Raw genomic sequence first — 20881 nt, 5'->3', positions numbered from 1 at the left:
AGTTCAGCTTGTCTTTTAACACTGCTGGCATCTGGTAGAAATTACGAGTAGCTAATTCCATCGGCAGAGAGCCTACAGAGGCTGAGATTTATTCTGGCTTCTAGGTTATAACGTACAGTTGAGACTGAGGAGGCAGATAGATAACATAAGCTTCAAGCTGTAAACGTCATTGCATACAACGTGCAGATGGCCATGCACATCCTTTTTGGCTTACTGAAAAGCACAAACTCGCTATAGCTTTTTGTGCTGGCTATAATAGATCTCAACTGACTGATACTATTTTAAATGAGGGCTATGTGCCTAAGTGCTTAAATCTGCATGGCATATATTCAAACCGACCCTCTCCCACAGCCTTCTGTGCTTCAGAAGATATGAAGGGAGTCCGATTCACTGGTGAGATACAGAATAAAGAGATATTATTAATCCTTTATTATATTTTCTTCTTAGTAGATGTCTTTTGTGTGTAGGTGTGAATGGATGTGTAGGAGAGAATTGATTTTGACAGGAGTAGGGTGAAATGCAGGTGGAGGGGTGTCCAGGATCACTGGGAATGGAGAACTGCTTTCTTGCAAAAATGTCAGCCCAGAAGAAATCACAAAGATAGAAAGGAGAGAAAGAACAAGAAGGATCTTTGAGCAAGCAAGATTTGCAGAACAAAGTGAGAACATTCATTCAGATCCCTACAGTGAAAGAAGTGGTAATTCAACTGCAAAAACACCAGTTCATAGTAACACATGCTTTTATTATTGCATAATTACTGATTGCTGGGTGTTTGAAAATGTGCTGACATCAAAAAGAATCTTGTAACGTACTACTGGTCTAAATAGACCTTTGTCTTTATAAACAATAATTGGAGATCAATCATTAGTCAGTAAGCACCTAACCTACCCTATCTATACAGCCAGAGTGAGAACTGGTAAATAAATGACAGGGCAACAGGGATTCGACAACCTGGCCAAGTTACGTGTGACCTTGCGTCTCACATGCTTCAGAGTCTGCTGAAGACTTACAATCACCCCCACCCCTGCGATACTTGAAGTTTAACATCGCTAGAGTTGGAAAAGTAATGTAGCCTTTTTGCCTTGTCTAATGCATTTTTGCCTTGCACAGTAAACTCGCTAGTGATATGGTCTGAGTCCCTTTTCTGCTAAGATACCTACATGAGCTCCATGAACTGCTGAGGAAAGGGGTGGATCCAAAATGATGAAAACCACTGGGGTTAACATGTATAATATTGAAGATATTAAAAACATGTAGATACAAAATTGCATGTATTTATCTTTACTCACATTCTGTATCATGTATCTTACATTGTAAGCCCATTGGGTCAGGTGACTGCCGATACTGTTTTCCACTGAATGTGGTGGATTCAAGTTCCTGCTTTACAGTAATTAAACAAGAAGCATAGTAAGATGAGATGGAAAAAACCCTAAAAAAACAGTAAACAAGAACTTGATAGATCTTGAACACTTCATATTTATTGTACATTAAATAAAACAATTTCAGGTCAGTTGAGAGACTGGTGGGTTGGATTTAGGAAATCAAAACTTCTAAAGGAAGATATGTTTAGCTTAAATGATCATTAAGTAACATATTAATTCATCATAACGTATTAATTACGTTATAGTAAAACCATATTGTTAAACAATTATCAGGTGAATAAGGTACATTATCAAAGAGGTATGTATTCCAAGGGTCTTATTGCACAGCTACTGGCTAATCCATGTACTTTCAGTCTGAGAAAAGTGTGCTTTGTACCACCAAGTACAAACTCTGACTGCCTCCTGGTGTTTATTACACAGCTTCTCCTCTTTCCTCATCAAAAAACAGACCACAACATCAAACAGAAAATAAAGCTGAACATTACAAAATGTGTGTTGTCTTCAGATCATTTAATTTCAACCTCAAAGCAATCCATGCGTATTCTTTCTTTTCAGTAAGAGCAGGTAGGAAAAACAAAACAACAAGTAAGAAACAAAAAAAAAAAAAGGGGGGGGGGGGAGGGGGCAAGAAAATGCCCAACCACACGTTTGTTCTGTCATTGCAAGAACTAAAATGCTGTTGTTCTGCTACCGCTTTCCAGTGCAGTGGGAGGAAACACTGTGGACGGACTTTCACTTCCCCTCAGTTTTGTTTGCCTGTACTTCACGCATATATGAAGCAATGATATGCGGAGGCACTCCATCCATCAGTAGTCTGAAGTATGAAAGCCCACCTACAAACAAGGAATGAGACAATCTTCAGGCTCAAAGTCCCTGGAGCAACAGCTTTGTACCTTTATTTTCTGGTGTAAGTGACAAAGATTTAGTCAGTCCATATTGCATAATTCATTTTGAGATGTGATAAAATTCATCCCTGTTCAAAACTTCATCACGAGAATTAAACATTATTTAATCTCTGTACTATGAAGAACTTTCCTGTCCTCTTGCATAGGGTGAATTTCATTTCTTGGGTGTCATGTATTCAGTCATTTATCTCACCCCATGCAATAATCTATGATAAGCTTCACCTCAAATAACCCTCCTAGATTTCCATCAGGCTGGGTGGAGGATAGTCAGAGATGGAAGTCAGTTCAGAGGGAACAATGTAGAAAACATCTGACTGTGATGAGTTGTGGAAAACATGCAGAGACATTCAAATTATTCTAGAGTTGAGACTTAAAATGGTTTATAAGGATTTAGCAAAATATTTACCATGTTGCTTGAAAATATCAGGTAGGATGACATGTGAAAGAATTGTATGAAGAAAAGCCAGGGGTTTAGATATAGGTGCCTTTAGAGTCCAGAGGGGGGTGATGAAACTCAAAACTTTCATCTGCTGGGGAAGTCTGAAGAATGATTTTGGATTCAGTTTTGCATAAGAAATAGGCCACATGTAATCACCTTGGATCCAGGTGCTTACTGCCTGAAAGCTCTAGAGTTTTCCCAGGGCTTGAAGCTATTGGTGCGTGATCTCAAAGCTGTGGGAGGTCCTGCACCAATCCATAGGGGAGACTTACTCTGTGCTTGTGGCCAGCATCTTCCTTAGCTGCAGCAGTGAGTGCCCATGCTCACAAGCCCTGCTGACAAATAGAGGCCTTTCATATTCAGTGCTTCCTCCAGCCCTGCCAAAATGTTGTCTCCTTTCTCTGTGAAAGTAAACTTTTTTTTTCTTTCTTTTTTTTCCCCTCCATTTTCCAGTTTTGTGATGGTTGGAGTCAATATTCATGGAACAGGTATCAGAAGTACCATTCCCAGAATTTTAGGACTATGTGCTTTATGACTGTGGCTTAGCCACCATGAGTAAAAAACTGAACCAAACCTATTTTAAATCACTGCTATAGCAGAAACCTGGGTGTTCTGGAAAAAGGGGCAAGGCAAAAAAATTCTGAAGAATGTTTAATAATTTTAGCAATCCAAGACAATTTTCAGTGCCCAGAAAAACATGTGTGTAGTGTCTTAACACACCAGCTGGGGCACCCCCATTAATCCTACTGATGTAGAAGCGGTAACTGAATACAAATAGTCCAAATTAGGAGTGAAATGTCATGCCATTGAAAAAAAAAAATTAACGGTAAATAAACACATGGGCATTTCTGTTAATTTCATGGAAATCAAATGACATTTTGAAGGAACAATGGGGAAAAGATAAATATTTTGCTAAAAACATTTCCCAAGGCAAAGGGTGGCATTTCTTGTAAGCAAGCTACATACCGTTACCATTCTTCTTACAGATCTACATGAGTATTGTGTTCTGCAAGTTGCAAAACCACCCACTGATCACTGCACTTACCTTCTGAGCCTTTTCTGGAACACACCAAAAGCTCTAAAGCAAAAGTACACTGCCAGAATGAAGATATCGCTGTCTCTGAATACTTCTGCTAAATGCAACTGAGCTGATACAGACAGCATTTATCCTCAGCACAGGTTTTAGGAATTTATAACCTTTATTAACACAAGGATTATCCAATTAAAGTGCTATTAGCTACTAGTGATTATGAGACTGTGCTATCTTATTAACACCAACATTGTTGCAGAACTGTTCGCTCCTGACCTTAGATAGATGCACCATACAGACAAAAAAAAGCATGCTTTTTGGCATTCTTTTCAACTCAGGTAGTGCAAGTTGTGATACCAATAATTCATCTTTAAATTAACTGTGGAATAAATATTTTATTTATGTAGAGGTATATTCCTATATGAAAATAACTGACTATAAATGCAAAATACTCTTATTACTTGCAGTTTATTCATGCTAATTAATCATGCCAACTGATGCACTGTTAAATTCCGTTGAAACGTGCACTGTTAGAAAGATGTACTACTAGGAGGCATTACCGTAACAAGCAATTATTATAAAAATCTGGATTTATATGCATTAAAACTATCATGCTACTAATTTTAAAAAACATTTTCATTAAGTGAAATAATGAAAATCATGCCATACTAGGCAGACATTGTATGACGTCTAAACAGACATAAGCTTCATATGCAAGAACCATATGAAAGCTTACCTTAGATGACACTATACATTCAAAAATCCTTACTGTGTAACTAAGGGAGAGAGAGAAAGAGAAGTAACAATTTAATCGCAAACACAAAAGTAGAGAGAAAATGTTGAGTAAAATTATGCTTACAATTATGTCAAGATGATGCTTTAATCCTTAGTCATGTAAAATATGTAGGACTAGAAGCACATGAAGAGTAAAAGGTAGGGATCCAGTTCCGCTTCAAAATTATCATTAATAGGTAAAAGCAATATTAATATGTACAAGTAACTATAAATCCTGTAATTAGTCTAAAGAATACATTGGAACCCAATTATGCAACTGACATTTATGAAAAAGGTTTCCAAACGTAGCTTCAAAGAAGCTAACACATATATATATATACTATTTTCCACCAGGGAAAAAAAGCACACACATAACACTGAAGCGCATATATATATATATATATGTTGAAACTCTGTAAGGCAAAATAATCAAGTCCAGACTAATTACATACTTGTGCACTAAAGTATGTACTTTGTCATGTATCTGCATTTACATTACTTACAGCATGCTATTTATAGGAGCCTTTACCTTTATATAAACATTTTGACTCTATAAATAAACACCCATGTATATACATTTATATGTGTGTATGTATATGAAAGCACTCAACTTGGTACCTATTTTAGTCTAAGAAAAATGCTTTAATACTTCTAAAACTACAGGAACAGTTCTGTGCAGGATCATAGCCTGATTTCTTAACATGTTTTAGGTCTGAAATAGTAAATTTGGATGCATAACGTACTGCAGATTGGTTTCTGGGCATCTGTCATTTTACAACTGCACTGTCAATATTCTGGGTTTGGGCAAGGCTAGAAGCAAACACATTTCTATAGAAAAAGCCAAATTCTCTGAACCCCACCAACCCTGAATTTCAAGTAAGTTCTAGAGGAAAAAAAGTAAAACTATATTCTTGGAAGTAAAAGGTTTTCACTGATTTCAATTGGATCAAGATTTCATCTCTACATTCTGTAGGTTAAGCTCAGGCATGGATTATCATTCTGAGCACTAACTAATCAAAGAGTAATCTGCAATGAAGAATGCCTTTTAAGCACAGCAAATGATTTTATGATACTTCTGTTCTTTCAATAATTCTACAAACTAACTGAGAGCTGTTTTTTTGAGATGCAGATTTCTATCTCCTAGAAAGATCTCAATGCTAGTCACAGTCATTAAATGAATTCTTTATAGGTACAGGTAGTTCTATGCCCAGTGGCATAGCAGAAATAAGTCTAAAACCTTTGTAACTCTGACATTACATACTCCTATTCTTGATTAATTTGGCCTTCTTTGCTCATGTGACATAGTCATTGTATGCCATGAGACACTAGCTAGTTTAATCTAAAACCGCAAATAAATACACACTTTGCATGCAGAAAATGCGTTTGCATGTGGAAAGAGAGGAAGGGAATGAAATGGAATGTCCAGAGGAGTATGCTTATTATAAACCTGGTTATTCCCCGCCAAGAAGAATGGTTCTCCTGGGTTAATTACTCCGTGATATATCACTGCAGAATTAGAATATTTACAGTGGTATTTATTCGCATTTGAAATTCTTCCCAGTTGATCTTAACACCTTTTAAGAAAATATTTCTTATACAGCATCTTTGCCACAATCAACCTGTTAAGAGTGATCACCAACCCTGATTTTGCTCTTAAGATAAACAATTTCCAAAGCTATTTGTTTCATGATAAAAGAAGCGTGGTGCTTTATCTGAATCTTCTCATTGACCTCAGATACCTGATAAGGAATCAGTTCCTTACTGCTTGTAATGGGAGATTTACAGCCATATTTATGGATCAACCTCAAGAATCTTAAGAGATGCATACATTATTTTCCCTAGTAAGGTGAGTATGAAACATGTATCATGAGATTCAGTGTATGCATCATCTTTCAAGATAAGTGAGGCAGAGTTAATCTTTTCTCTAAGATCTATTACATGACTTTTTACAGCACACTTATATTTACAAAAAAGCCATTGTATCTGCAGTTGTGTCAAGCTGGTCATGTAACTGCCATCTTTAAGTTCACTCAGCAAAACTTAATAAGGAAGAATGAAATACTATCTGTCTGAAATAGCATAAATACACGGAAAACCTTTTTTTGAGGATGGAATAAGGTTTTACTACTTTTATTATTGTGCTTATAATTATCACTAAAAAATTTTCAGGAAACGCACATTAAATTTACTAACAACTATGGGTTTTACTTTTACACCTAAAATAATGTAAGCAGATGGCTAAAAATGTAGAAGATGGTAGCACACTGATATTATTCATAACCAGAGCATTCACAGCCACTTGGCTGTTCAAAAACTATGCAAAATCAGAAATCCTGTTCTGTGAGTAGCTCTGTGATATTCCTACGGCTGAGTATATATATATGCGCAATAATGTTCAGATCTCAAATACCTCAGAAATAGATGGATAAAAGAAATTCTAGCCAACATAAGTAAAATTCACTTAGTACGATATATACTGTTGCATGGCATAGATCTCTTTAGCATGACTTACTATCCAAAGACCTGTAATAATAGCACCATGGCTGGTACGTTCACCAGATTGGTAACATAGTCTTGAGTCTGTTTGTCTTATTCAGGCAACATTCAACTGTATCTCATCATTTTACAAATCCAGACCTTGACTGTTACTTGCTGGAATAAAGCTGAACCAGTTTAAAGCTATACGTATGGAAACAGACAGACAGACAGACAGACACACACACTCTGCAGTCCATTTCCAGTGAGTCAGAAATCTGTAAGCCTTCGCTTCGCGTAGTGAGATGAGCAGTCATGCGAAGAGCTCTCCTAAATGAACAAATAGGCTGGAAAACTTAAAAGAATGATAATTCAACATGTAAATCAATAGAAAAGTGTAAGAAGATGTAATTATGTTTTTATGCTCTGGCTGTCTAATTCTCATTTGCATTTGGCTGTATCATATAGCAAACCCTGAGCCTACCCTGGTTTGCCAAGCTTCAGCTGCTGGGTTCACTTAATCCTATTCCCTTTGAATTCATCAGTTGGACTGCCAGTCACATTAAGAGTGTCAGCACTGAACCCTTACAACAACCGTCCTTGTCTCTAAACCCTACAAATGGCTGTCTAAGCAGTCTTCAAAAAGGAGTCTAAAGTAATGGCTAAACCTGCCAGGATGGAAAGAGGCATCTCAGCAAGGGTGACCACTCACAGCCCAAACTGCGGGAGGGAACCACAATACCAAGCTTGGTGGAGGGGGCAGTAGGACCACACCAGGTGATTGTTAATATGAAATCAGATTCAGAAACCAACCATCAACTAGAGGAGGTGGGATTTAGGTTAATGAAGCAGCCCATCACATAGCTAAGAAGGGAGAAACGGCACGCAGCCCGGGTGGGATCCTAACATGTTGCTTGTGTTTTTCGGGACTTCTTCCAGGTGCGATGCAAAACTGAAGAAGTGCTCTGAGCAAGATGTTTATGGCATAGCATTCCATTTTTTCAGCTGATCTTTCAAAGTAAATAAGACTTTATTTGAGAAGAAAGGAGACTCTTTGAGTCTAGAAATGTCTAAGCTACAAGACTTCTACAGTCAGTGGGTGTGAGAGGTTTTGTTTAAAAGTGGGCAAGAATGAACTAAATCTTGTCTAAAGGGAGTAATTCTTATGGCCCCATTCTCACTGTAGCAAAGGGATGTTCAACTGCAACCCCAAGATAAGGTCCCAGAGGGACTGAGACTGTAGGATGTGCTGCAAGCAGCTGACAGGATAATTAACACAACCCTCAGGCATGATGCAAAGCCCATGCATCTATCCAAGGTTTCCTGTGGGATGAAGATTGGGGGCAGGAATACTTGAATTCTGAGGTGCTAGGGTATGTTTGCAGTGCTAAGAACTGAGTCAAAGTCAGACTCACAGAGCTGGAAGCAATCTTGAGATGTCATTTAGTGTATCTCATAATCTTAACAAATGGTACTTCTGTCATTCTTCTAAACTACCCTTAAAGGCTCTTGGTACCAAAGGCTCTACAACCTCTGCAGGAAATCTGCTCTAGTGCTTCACTGCTCTGACTGTTTACCCTAAATGTTTACTACAATGTTACCAGATATAATTTTTTTGTTTTAATCTTTAATGCTGCTGTTATGGAAAGAATCAGCTGTGAATGGAATAGGTCTGGCAGCCTGTGAGCATAGTGTATCCTGTGCTTTCCACTTCAGAAAACTACTCAGAAAACTGGACCTATGAAAGTTAAATAAACATGTGTCAGCAAAAATCATCAGTGACATCATCTCAGTTGTACCTAGTAAACACTTTAATGAACAGAACTGTAGTTTTTTTCCTAGATACATTAACGCTAATTGACTGGCAAAGGATCTAAGCATTCCCAGCCTATTTTAGATAGCAATCCATAGGTATCTATAAATGTAAGAAATTAAATCCCCCACCAGTATTGATCAAAGACAAAAATCTCTCCACACTTCTCTCCTAAAAACTCTAACATTGAGCAGCTTCCACTGTGAGAGAACAATTTCTTTGGAACCGCTGCATATTAAAAAATAACCTGAATGACAAAAACATTCAGTGAAAAAAAGGTTCCAAGATCAACAGAAGCATCTATATTTCACAACAGCTGGAAAGGGAATTACTGAAGGGTAAGTGTGATCCACGGCAGCATTTTGAGTTTGGACTTCTTGAAATTGAGATATATTAGTTAAATTAATTCTTATCTTAAAAATATTTTGCAATATTCTGCACATTATATGTAAAATATTCTTTGTAAAACAAAGGACAGAAATAAACAGCTTCTTGTATTTAAAATGTAGTATTTGGTTGTACTACAAGCAAAGGGCTGATGGCTAAAAAGTTACAACTGAGTGTAAACATGCATGAGAACTTTAGGGCTTGGGGACTTAGGAATTTTAATGAAATGGCCTTTCAGTATAAAAAAAAAATAGATGAAGTAACCTTCTCAGGTGATGAGGTCTTCCATTACGCTGAGAAATAGAAAGTTTGCTTGTGATTAAGGAAAACAATCATACTCAGGATAAGCACGTAACCTTTTAAACACAGTATATTAAAAATAAATCATGAAAATTAAGAAACATATTATGCATATTTTCATTATATTAGTTAATTGTTCAACTTCTCAGACCAAAACTTTGTTGCAATGGCTTCTGGCTAGCAGATTTGAGCTGTGGGACAAGATAAATCAGAAAATACAGAAAATGGAAATTTAAATCAAAATTAAACACAATACAATCCACAAGGATATTAAATATTATGGTTTTCATTATAGACTAGCATGATGGAAGTAATTGTTAGGCCCATATTCAGCTAGACTAAATTGACTTCCTCAGTTACACACTTTGTATCAGCCTGCTTTAGTCAGCTTTCCTTACTTAAAACCTCATATTAAGTTTTTCAGAAATACTTAGCTTATTCCACAGTTGAAACAAAAGCCTTTGGTGGGAGTTAGTCCAACTGACTCCATCTTTTCCTAGGAAGTAATTTTCTGAAAAATATGGTCCTAAGATTATTTGTTAGTAATCTAGTAGAAATCCTACTGCCAGTCATGATATCCCAGTCAATGTTAAACTACCTGGAATTCATAAAATTTATCTATTAATGAAAATACAGATATATCTTCAGTTGTAGAAGGCTAACCTACTTGGCCCTCTTTTCTGTATTTGCAAAAGCCATAGTTTTGAACACTCTGTTCTTAAAGTAAATACAGCAATTACATAAACTAGCTTGTGTCCTTGAGAACAATACTCCTTTTTGCTACATGATTTTGCTAACAAACTTCCTTAGAAGCAAATATTCTGTCTTTAATAAAGAATTTTAAAGCAGACAAAACCTACCCTGAACTAATCTTTCTTCCTCCTCTCCTTCTCCCTTCGCCATTCTCCTCAGACATCTGTCTCCTATCCAAGGTGATTTTCTTAATGTTTTCCTGAAGAGCTCTACAGCTGAGTCTTACTAGTGTTCCTCAGGTAAGTGGCACAGCTCTGAGAGTTACAGTCTACTATTTTGTCACTTGTGAAAAAGTCCTTGCAATCACTGAAGATGTGAATTGACATCTGGCAGGGGAAAGACTATAGCATAAGCACAGCATGGTGATCCTCAGAAAGAAAACAAAGCAACCAACATAGTTTATTTTGTCCTAACCAAGTTATTTTCTTCTGGAAAAGTTAAAAAAGTTGTTTTAACTCCCTTTTGCATTTACCTTGCATCATTTTGACTCCTGTGTGGATGCTGTTCAGACAAACAAGGTGTTTACAATGTTTTAAACTCCTTACCTTTTACTTCCAGTTTGCAATCAACTTCTGCCTCTCCAAGTTCATTGACTGCTCGGCAGCTGTAAGTACCCCCATCATAGGGGCTGGGTTTGCGGATCTCCAAGGTACAGACACCTTGGTTGCTGAACATTCGGTACTTTGGGTCATTCATTATGACGACTTTATTTTTCAGCCAGGTTATTTTGGGCTGTGGTAAAAACAAGAGAATGCCCACATGTACAAATCTGTGACTGAAATATGTTACTGCTTTCTGTGATTTTCAGTTAAAGGTGAGTAATTAAAAAAATGATGCAAAATAGATAAAGTAGTGATGGAAAGGAAGCTGTAATTCTTAACTCAAAAATAAACATGCATCCTGCATCTGGTTTTAAGCATGATTTTTTCAGTGCAGCCCCTATCACATAATTAAAGTCATAAATTATAAGGCTGTTGTCAAAATAAGAGGTGCTGTGTCACGACAGCAATCATCTGAGCAATAGCTTTTGACATCTGTTTAAGTCAATAAGAAAAGCGTGTTTTTTCACAGTAATTTGCACAGTAAGAAACTGTGAAGATGAAGGGTGAACAGCAAACGTTCTTAACCACTGGAGTTCTTATTTTACTAGGTCAGTTCAGTTTCTCACAACAGAAAATACACAACTCAAAAGAAACTGGAAGATGCATTGCACAGTGGGTCTGAGAACAAATACGGTCCCAGAATATTCCTGCAATGTGTTATTTCAAGCATAATTAGTTTTTTATAGCATAATTAGGGCTTAATTTTATTAGCAACATTTACTGTTGTATTAACTGGGCAGCTGTTGTCAGTGCCAGTCCCAGAATAGCTCAGCCTTTTCCTGAGGTTCTGCCTGTAACATTACAATGCCTGTAACACAGAGAAGGAGGTCCTTTTTGTGTTCTTTAGAGCCCATGCCACCACTCTTTTTGCCTTCAGCCAGGCTTGTGAGTGAGACAAATAGTAAGAATGGTATTACAATTTCAGGTTAAGCTGTCTCATATTGTAACTGATACTGTTAGGAGCTATGCTGTACCTTGGGGTTGCCCCGAACGCTGCAGTTCAAAGTAGCATTGTAACCAGCTACAGCAAATGTGTTGACTAGAGGCTGAGTAAACAATGGCCGTTCACTGAAGTCAAAATCATCGTAAACTGGGTATTTGTAGACTTTACCTATGAAACGAAAATAAAACATTTATAAAAAGCATGCTGGCATGTAGCTAAATACCCAAGCATCATAAATAGCTACAAAGAGTCAGTTCTGATCTGCACTGCTTTAGGAACCAACAAGACTAGCAGTTGCACTTGTAGGGAAGGCTGGAAGTGCACTTGCAAAGGGACTATAGCCCTTGGTCATACTATAGCACAGATGTCTGAGAGTTCCTCTGTGTTTCCCGAGTAGGTGGCTTACAAAATAATACATGCTTATTCTGTGTCTTTGCCTGCATGCCCTGCATTTACAGAACAGGACAGATCCCAACTGATGTACTGCAGGATGCCTGCCTTGACAAGCCTTGTTCACTCTTGCCAATTACTTTTCACAGTTTGTTCTGATTACGAACTGGCTCTGCATATGAAAATCCATTTTTCTTTCTGCTTCATACAGTGCACCAACAATACAGATACCTGCATGGATGTAGCTTCTGTACAAGGAAAACATGGTAGTAAAATCTAGTTTCTCACTGCCGCTTTATCCCTGCTCTGCAGGGGAGATTACCATCAATAAACCATCTTCACCCACAAACTAAGCTGGCATGTGAAACAGCTGGACAGACTGACATCTGTTCCTGCGCACAAGCAACATGAAACAACTTTGCTTCACTGAAACCTGATCCAAACTCTTATACTGACTTGAGTGCAGCTTAGTACTTGCCCTCATGACAAAAGCAAGCAATAGTGAGAAAAGCAATTCCTGTAGCCATTCCTTTGTTCATGATCCCATTTCTAAAAGGGGTAGTTTTCTTTTTAATAATGGAAGTGAGGTCCAGTACCCTGGGCCTTCAGTCCTTCAGGCTGGCTGTGTGGGTTGTACAGGTTGTCTGTCCTCTGCATCACGGCAGTCACATATTCCTTCCTTTCAAACAAACTGAGGTGGTTTGGTTTGATTTTCTTCCTTTAAACCACCTGTTTGTAGAATTTCCTTTCCACACGGGACAGGGTTTGGGGGTTTTTTGTTTGTTTGTTTGTTTGTCTCTAAAGTTTACAGTACCATTTCAAACTGTCAGTTTCTGAAATGTCAGGATTTCTGACTGCAGAATCAGAATTTGTACAGCTCCACCTGCAAGAGATGTGAAGCAGGGGTTACGCTTATCTATTGGATCCTGTCTGAAATGGACAGGAGCACTTGCACTGATGCCAAAACTCCTCTGGCAGATAGTGATCCACCACTTCGAACAGGGCAGCTGCTATACTCCTCTTCCAGCTCTTGTTGTCTTAGATCTGCCAGTGGTGACTTGCATCTGAGATCCAAGATGGGAGAAAATGTCAGAACATAGGAAAAATGTCCCACTTGGTTAAAAAAAACAGCTATGACCTATGTGGGCAAACCAAGAAGTCCTAATATGAAATGCCCTAACTGTTACTTGTACCTGGTCTCAGGGCCAGGAATGCATCTGAGTGGTTTAGAGATACAGCCTTTACCTCTGATCACCTTCCAGCCTCTGAACACAACCCCTTCCCTTTTGACAAGGAACAGATAATTAGCTAACCATCCTTTGCAATCAAAGCACTCTCTTTGGTCATCGTTGCATCCTCGCTGAGGCCGCACATGTTTTCAGCGAAGATCCGGAAGTAGTACTCGTTTCCTATGATGAGCTCGTTAATGGTGGCACTGGTGCGGTGGTAGTGCTCCATTACTGTGAACCATTCCTGAAAGATACAGACACAGAGACTGAGCTTCCCCACAGCACCCAGCACCTCTCAGCCATGAGTTGCTTAGAAGAATCATCAAGCTTGTGGGAGTAAGATTTTTCTTTTAAGGGAATGTTAATGAATGCTAAAATAGTGAAGCTAACGGTAATGAATGAGATAAGTGATAATGAGAATACCACAGAGCTCACTGCTGAGCAGTGAAGGCTGAATGGAAAGTGACCTCTCCCGAATTGTTACAGTCTGTTTGTTGAGAAGGTTTGTTTTAGGAAATCCAATATTACAAAGGCTGTATTGTGTGAAGCAAGGCAGGCTCCATTCCTTGTCCACGCTGCTGACTGAGAAGGTACTGCGGCAGATCAGAAAACTGGAGGCACTGAGGGAAAAGTATTAGCATGTACTCACAAGACGCCAGTGTGCTAATCTACCCCCTGTTCCACAGGCTGAGTGTTCATGAGCAATATAATTTTATGCAGGTAGTCCTCTTGTATCTAAAGGCTCAGACGGGGAGGTGGGTTTTAGCACTTTAGTCTTGCAGCAGTAACAGGACATGTGAATTCTATCCTAGTACACAAAACCTGAGTAACAAACTGAGATGAAAGAGATTAATGCTACAATGCAATTAATATAAAGTGCAGTGTGACCACAGCAATGTTTTTGCTTTTCTTTACTGTGCCTGCCCTACATAGTTTTCTTGCTTTTCTAAAGGTGAGCTTGTGCTGAGTTCCCTGTGCCACAGTCTGCATTGATATTTGGTCACCTTTAGGAGCCAAAGCGCCTTTTGGGAAAACAGTTTTCTATAGAGGGCCAGCTATGCCAGAACTGCAAAATTCACCACCACAGGGAATGCGGGGACACTACGACCTGAATGATCCGTGATACACTGGACCCTAGACACTGCTGTTGTTGCTTTCTCCTTGACACAGTGATATAGAGACAGGGGACATCATTGCTTTGGTTGCTATACAGAGAGCATCTATTCTTATAATCTGAGGAGAAAATAAAAATGAAGGATGGGGTGGGAAACAGTGGCACAGGAAGAATGAATCGATCAGACCATGAAGCAGATGAACATACTAAAGTGGGAGAAGGGAACAGGAAAAATATTTGTTTAGGTAAGACAACTCCCAAAATATTGTCTGAGATTTTCAGTATTTAAATCTGCAATTAAGTGTTAAATCTAAGAATCCAACTACTGTCTTTTAAGGAATTGTAAAATTCATGTTAGTTTAATGAAAATAATAAACATCTCTGTATTGCATTTTTAATCTGTTAATCTCAAAGCAGTTTGCAAAATACATAGGTACTATTTTGACATGGGTATTAAGGAGTGGCAATGACTTCCACAATGTGACACTACAGGTCTGAATACAGCAGTACTACATTTTGATTCTAGTAACAACCTACTGCCTTCAGAATTAATGTTTTGGGGTTTTATTTTCTGTGCTGAGACAAAGGAAAAAAAATCAAATTACTTTCCTCAGATCCACCTGTCCTTTCCTTCTTAGTCCTCCTCTTTGGTGTCACCTGAAAACGTTCCCATTTCTAGGCTTTAGATACAGTGAACAGGAGATTTTTAGATTTTTCAGAGAGGTATTGCAGATTTTCTGAACACTGACTAATCAATGCTTTGTCCGCCTACATCAATTTAAGCTTGTAAGGAATTTTATTTTTAAAAGGGAGAATTCATGAATACATCAGTCATTTGAACATCTCTTTACTACTTACCATACTCTTCTTATCTGCTTTTTGAATAGTGTACCCAGTAATGGCAGCATTGCCATCATCTTTTGGTGGCTTCCAAGATAAATTTACATTCTCTCCCCAGACGTCCTCAATAGTTACAACCTCTGGTGGGCCTGGGCGATCTGTGATGAAAATACGGCAGCTGACATTTTCTGCTGTTTGCTTTCTCTGTCTCTGTCTTTCCTACACACACCTTCCACTTAGTTTGATTTCTCTCTCTTTCTTTCAACATGCACATGCCAAAACTAATGTCAAAAGAAAGCTGAGGTTGGAAAATAAAACTTGCCAAAGTTAAGACAGAATTTTCAGAATTCTGAAAAACTTAAATTGACCACTTTGTGAGTATGGTTTCTGATATGCATATGCTCTTGAATTGCATAAGGGCATGATAGTTTGGAAAAGGTAATACCAGTTGGAGATGTGATCCTAAAAGACAAGGTCAGACAATCATAAAGGCTGTGACCAGTTTTGCCTATTATGTAAAGAAACAGATGGGTAAAAAAGAAAAGTAACTGTGCTTTCTTGTCTGCCTTTCCTACTTTCATGTATTTTCAGTGTTTAGGATTTCTTCTCCATTAAACTTGTGACAAAGTTACTATGAATTTACTGCCATTTTGGACTATGGATACCACTCAACAGGAAAAAGCTTGCATCCTGGATAGACAAGAACATGAAAAACATAACAATAAAAAAAATGGACTGACATGTTCCAGCAAGGACCTGCCGTTGTGTAGGGAGGTTTACTTAGAGACCACAAATCTACATCCAAGTAATTGGATGTGGAGAGTTATCACTGGCAAGAAGGATTCTCTTTGGGATTCCTCTCCTTTCCTATAGCTGTGGAATGACTGGAGTCTGCTTCTGTAGCATGCATTTATTTCTGTTTCTCAAAACATACCAACAATCTGAATATCTATTGTAGCTTTGTCCTCCAAGTTCTCTACTTCCACTTTCATGTCATATTCGCCTGAGTGGCTCCTTTCTGCTTTTCGGATGAAAATGATAGTGTCATTCTCAGTGTTGCGGATGTTGATATCATTCTTGTCGATTGGAGAACCATTTTTCTGCCATGACACTTTTGCTCTTGGTCTTCCCTGTGAGAACCCAGGAAAGTTTGATTTTGGTAGGGAAAAGGAAGGGAGTGAAAACAGATTTGTTTCCCCTTTTTCCCAAACAGGAAATAAGAAACTGTTCTGAAAGAAACTGAGAATTCTTTTTGCATTTGAGATGTAATCATATTAATTTACCTAAAACGCATCATTCTTTCTTTCTTTCTCCCCCCCAACCCCCCCCCCCCCCCCCCAAGGAGATTGAAAATATTTGCAAATTTTGGCTGAATTAGGTAATCAACTTTCAGGCTAAATTTTGTAGTTAATTTCTACTTTTCTAAAAGAAAGAGAAAACCCCAGAAAACGCAGAACAAAATATTTTGCACTCTGGAAGTGGCTACATTCCCTACACTGCTAGTGGAAGAGGAAAGTAATAAACTAAACCTCCAGGGATCTCTTTTCTTTCATTGCAAAAGCTGTTAGAATAGTTGTTAGGTAGGCTGGATTGATATATTTTCTGTGCCTTTTTTGTGGGCCTAGTAGTGCCCAGTTTCAGTACTGAACTCAGAGTAAATTTCACCTGCTTTACCATGGGATTTGCCTTCCTGAGGCAAACAATTGCAGATGCTGTCTGAAAAGAGTAATCTCACACCTTTTTGAATGCCTTATCTTAGAGAATAACCACAGAATCCTCCTTTAATTTCTCAAGAGCAGTGTATCTTGCAGTGTATTGCTGATCAAGGTTTTATTAGGCTTTTATCAGCCTTGTGGAAGGCAGATTATGCCTACCCAGTATCTTTATGTGTGCAGACATGAAATAGAAATTAATTCTGCCATAATCCTTGTATTCAGAGGAATAAGGACCCTGCAGGTAGAGAGGTGTGGGAATGAAGGTTAATATGATGCTGTGGGAAATTGTGCTATAGCTTTAGAAATAATCATGTTATAGCTGCAATCTCAAGGATTCTATAGGAGACAGTGAAACTGCCCACTCTTCCCCTCCCTTTTCCTCTCTCATGACAAAAAAATCATTAAATGCTACAGTCCTCACCCTTGATACCATATCAAACTACTGCCAGTGTAATCATTTTGCATTCTGTTGTCAATCATCTCACATGTAATGTCTACTGTGAGCAGTATCCTTGGTATAAGAGATGACAAATCAGCCTAAGCTAGTTTACCCAATTCATTAATTAGCTTGACATAATTTCTTTGAGATGTCAAAGCAAAAGCTTTCAAGCATGTACTTCAGGGTGCTTCCATATCTGCTTTAGTTAACTCTCTGGCCTACCAAAGTTGCACAGAAATAAGTTAAAAAGCAGCAGTATAAGAAAAATAGAGTATTTTCTTGTAAATGTTTTCAATTCTTACCTGGAAAGGAATAACAAGATTCACAGTTTCTCCAACTCTTCGAGTATAGGTTTGTTTCAAGTGTCTTGGTAGACGAATCTTTGGAGGTTCTGAAAAAAACCAAAATTTTGTGTTTGACATTTATCTTCTTTTCTAACTGAGGCAGCAGTGGTGGGCATTGGTATAAATAGGAGACTGTGTGGTCTACAGTTCCAGAAGTGACTAATGAGTGAGGTATCTTAAATTTCTTGGTCCCACAATATTACATTCAGTACATCATCACTTTTTGTAATACCAAATGCTATGGCGGTAGGAATAGGTGGAATAAAGCACAACTTTAAAAAAGCAACATCAGGCTCAGGTTTGGCAGAAAAACAAGCTCTGAAAGACTCAGAAACAAAACAAATTAAAAGAATTAAGATTTTTTTAAACACAGTTTCATGATTTCTAGCCACTGCGCAATGGCTTTGTAAGGCCATATCATCTTTTTCCAACAAGTACTAGCCTTAATAAAACAGAATTAGGTATGGAAGCAGAGTGTATATGTGGGTGAGCATAGGCAGGAGGATCTTACCTATCACTTCCTTGACTAAAATAGGCTGTGGGTGGTACCTGGGCTCACTTTCACCAGCAGCATTCACAGCTTTAACTCTCACAAGGATTTTTGAGCCAGTCGGCAGGTCATTGATAGTAAACTTCGTTTTGTCTGTCAGCTCCGGGTTAGCCACAATCCATTCATCAGCTAGTTTAGGGAAAAGAGGAGGGGAGGACGAGGGGAGGACGAATCAAAAGAATAGGGAATTATAAATACATTCACTGCATGGATGAGGAAAATTACAGAACAGTAACAGATTCATTTTATTTTAATGAATACCTCTGTTTTTCTAGTTATGTTATAACATGATATTGATTTACTTCCATACATAGGAAGAATGTTTCAAACTTTAAAGGGTTTCTGTTTATTATACATTTATATTTAAAGAAATAGATGGTTTTAGAGTATGTCTATCATTTAATTGTACCAGAGAGAAAACTGATTAGTCCTTAAATTCAGCTGATAGAAAACAAGGGGTACATAGACTATATTTCCAGAACACTCATCATTGCTTTAACAGCTTCCTTGGAGCAAAGTGGGTTTTACAATTAATTTCAACCAGTACTGAGTAACCTTGAAAGTACCACTGAGAGCACAGGGATGAGAGAAACACAGAATATTCACAAATTGCAATTAAATGCCGTATCTTATTGTGCCTTTAAAAAAGGAAGGCTGTGTCAGAATTATTCACATAATTACAGCATTCTCAGGTTTTTTATCCTACCCCTAGGCAGTTGCATGTAATCCATAGAGTGATCATAACAGTACAATCTTTCAGAAGAGCTTCAATTACAAATGATACTTTCTTTTCCACCCTGCCCTCCAAACACAGAATGCTTTAACACTGCTGGCACCTTGACATTTGGAGTCAGATTTATGCAGTGGCAAGTCAGTATCAATACTTTCTACATCATATAAAGACAGCAAGATAGCATTATAAAATTGGCACAGAAGACAAGAGAACTATTATAAACTAGAAAGCCTCACAGACTTAGAGTGCAATACTGTGGTTACATTTTCAGAACTGTGTGTCTTACTTTTAAGAAATAAGTTCTCTTTAAGCTGCTTCTCTCAGCTTCTAGCAGAAGATGATTGCAATCAGTGACTGTTCCCTGAGCACCTCCCCCTCCCTTATACATGTACTACAGCAACTTCTGTAGACTGTTGCCCCTAAAATTCACTCTCAGAAATTTATCTTTATTTTTACAGAGAGAGTTTTTCTTTCATTAAAGATTTATATCCTTTGTTGAATACTGTACCTTCCAGGTTAAAAGGTGGCTCCAGCAATTCCTCAGACAGATCTGTCGATATACCTTGTGAGAATCCATCTTTAAAATTAATCAGAGACACCCACTTTCACACAGATGGAGCATTTTGTCAGTGGTTAGCAATTCCTGTTAGTAAGTATGCAAAGATAGATGCTGGGCTTTAAAGATTTAGAGGACCCGTATTTAGGGAGACTGCAGGGAGGAAAGAGATGGAAGAGGGCATCTAGATCAAAGAACAGTTATGCATGATGCTCACAGGAAAGCTAAGGACAAAGGAAGAGGAGGAAAGAAGGTTGGTTTTTTTCCTTGGGCTTGATTACAGCCCTGGAAAGATGAAAAGAAAGAGACAAAAGGAACATCTGGAAGAGAGAAACAAAACAAAATGATGGGAGAAAGTGTAGGAGGAGAAGAAAACACATCATAGAAGAGAAGAAATTCAGAGAATTCTGAGAGACAGAAGAGAAGTCTTGGAAAAAAGCTTGGGGAAACAGAGGAAGAGAACACATTTAGCTAAAGGCAACATAGAAAGATAAGTAAAGAAGGCCAAAACCATGGATGATGACAGATATGATGTAATCACTAAAGCTTTATTTCCTGGAAAAGGCTATCACTGCCCTGGATTTCCTGGAATCCTGGACATGGCTATTTTCAGGATAATAAAAATACCATTCTAGTATCTGGCAAAGATCTCAGCCAACAGAGACTCTCTGAAATGCTTATTTACTAGCTATGAAAACTGATCGTCTGTAGGTACAATGGCCCTTGGAAGATAGATAAACGTAGTGTCCTAGGGAAAACTAGGGCCAAGCTCATCAGACTACCCTGGAAAGAGCCAGTTGGCAGCATACTTTAGTAGGAATTGACTTCTCCAGTGCCAACAAGATTTGGTCTGCTCCACATCTCCGCAGCAAGAATTTCAAGTTGAAAGTTGTAAACTAGCCCTGGGGAGTTCTATATTCAGGTTATTCACACCCATGCAATGCCAGCTCCAGATGCTCATGATGAACTCCAGTTCAGTAATATATACAGAGAGCTGTCGAAGGTGCTACCATAATTAAGCAAGTCCAAGAGTCCACCATGTTGATCACATTATGACGTTCAGACTAAAGGGAAAAACCAGTTTTTGTGACGTCAAACCAATGCTCATGGTATTTGATTCTTCTAAACTATAATTATATATATATATATATATATAGTCCTCCTATTT

The 20881-nt window shown here is 38.1% G+C and overlaps 1 protein-coding gene across 1 annotated transcript in view; it reads right to left on the bottom strand.

Annotated features, from left to right (window-relative positions):
• Window positions 1-1875: 1875 nt before the first annotated feature.
• Window positions 1876-20881, bottom strand: part of MYBPC1 (myosin binding protein C1) — a 122726-nt gene continuing 103720 nt past the window's right edge. The window contains exons 26-36 of the mRNA XM_080393565.1: window positions 19666-19734; window positions 18386-18553; window positions 17833-17921; window positions 16311-16506; window positions 15395-15534; window positions 13507-13666; window positions 11835-11971; window positions 10804-10990; window positions 5978-6036; window positions 4493-4532; window positions 1876-2215 (exon numbers count right to left, since the gene is read on the bottom strand). Coding sequence (XP_080249691.1) covers window positions 4512-4532; window positions 5978-6036; window positions 10804-10990; window positions 11835-11971; window positions 13507-13666; window positions 15395-15534; window positions 16311-16506; window positions 17833-17921; window positions 18386-18553; window positions 19666-19734 — 1226 coding nt within the window. The 3' untranslated portion in view covers window positions 1876-2215; window positions 4493-4511. The remainder of the gene's footprint in view (window positions 2216-4492; window positions 4533-5977; window positions 6037-10803; window positions 10991-11834; window positions 11972-13506; window positions 13667-15394; window positions 15535-16310; window positions 16507-17832; window positions 17922-18385; window positions 18554-19665; window positions 19735-20881) is intronic.

The sequence above is a fragment of the Falco punctatus genome (genome assembly GCF_963210335.1).
Source record: "Falco punctatus genome assembly, chromosome: 6".
Lineage (NCBI taxonomy): Eukaryota > Metazoa > Chordata > Aves > Falconiformes > Falconidae > Falco > Falco punctatus.
This window is presented reverse-complemented; position numbering and strand designations above follow the sequence as displayed.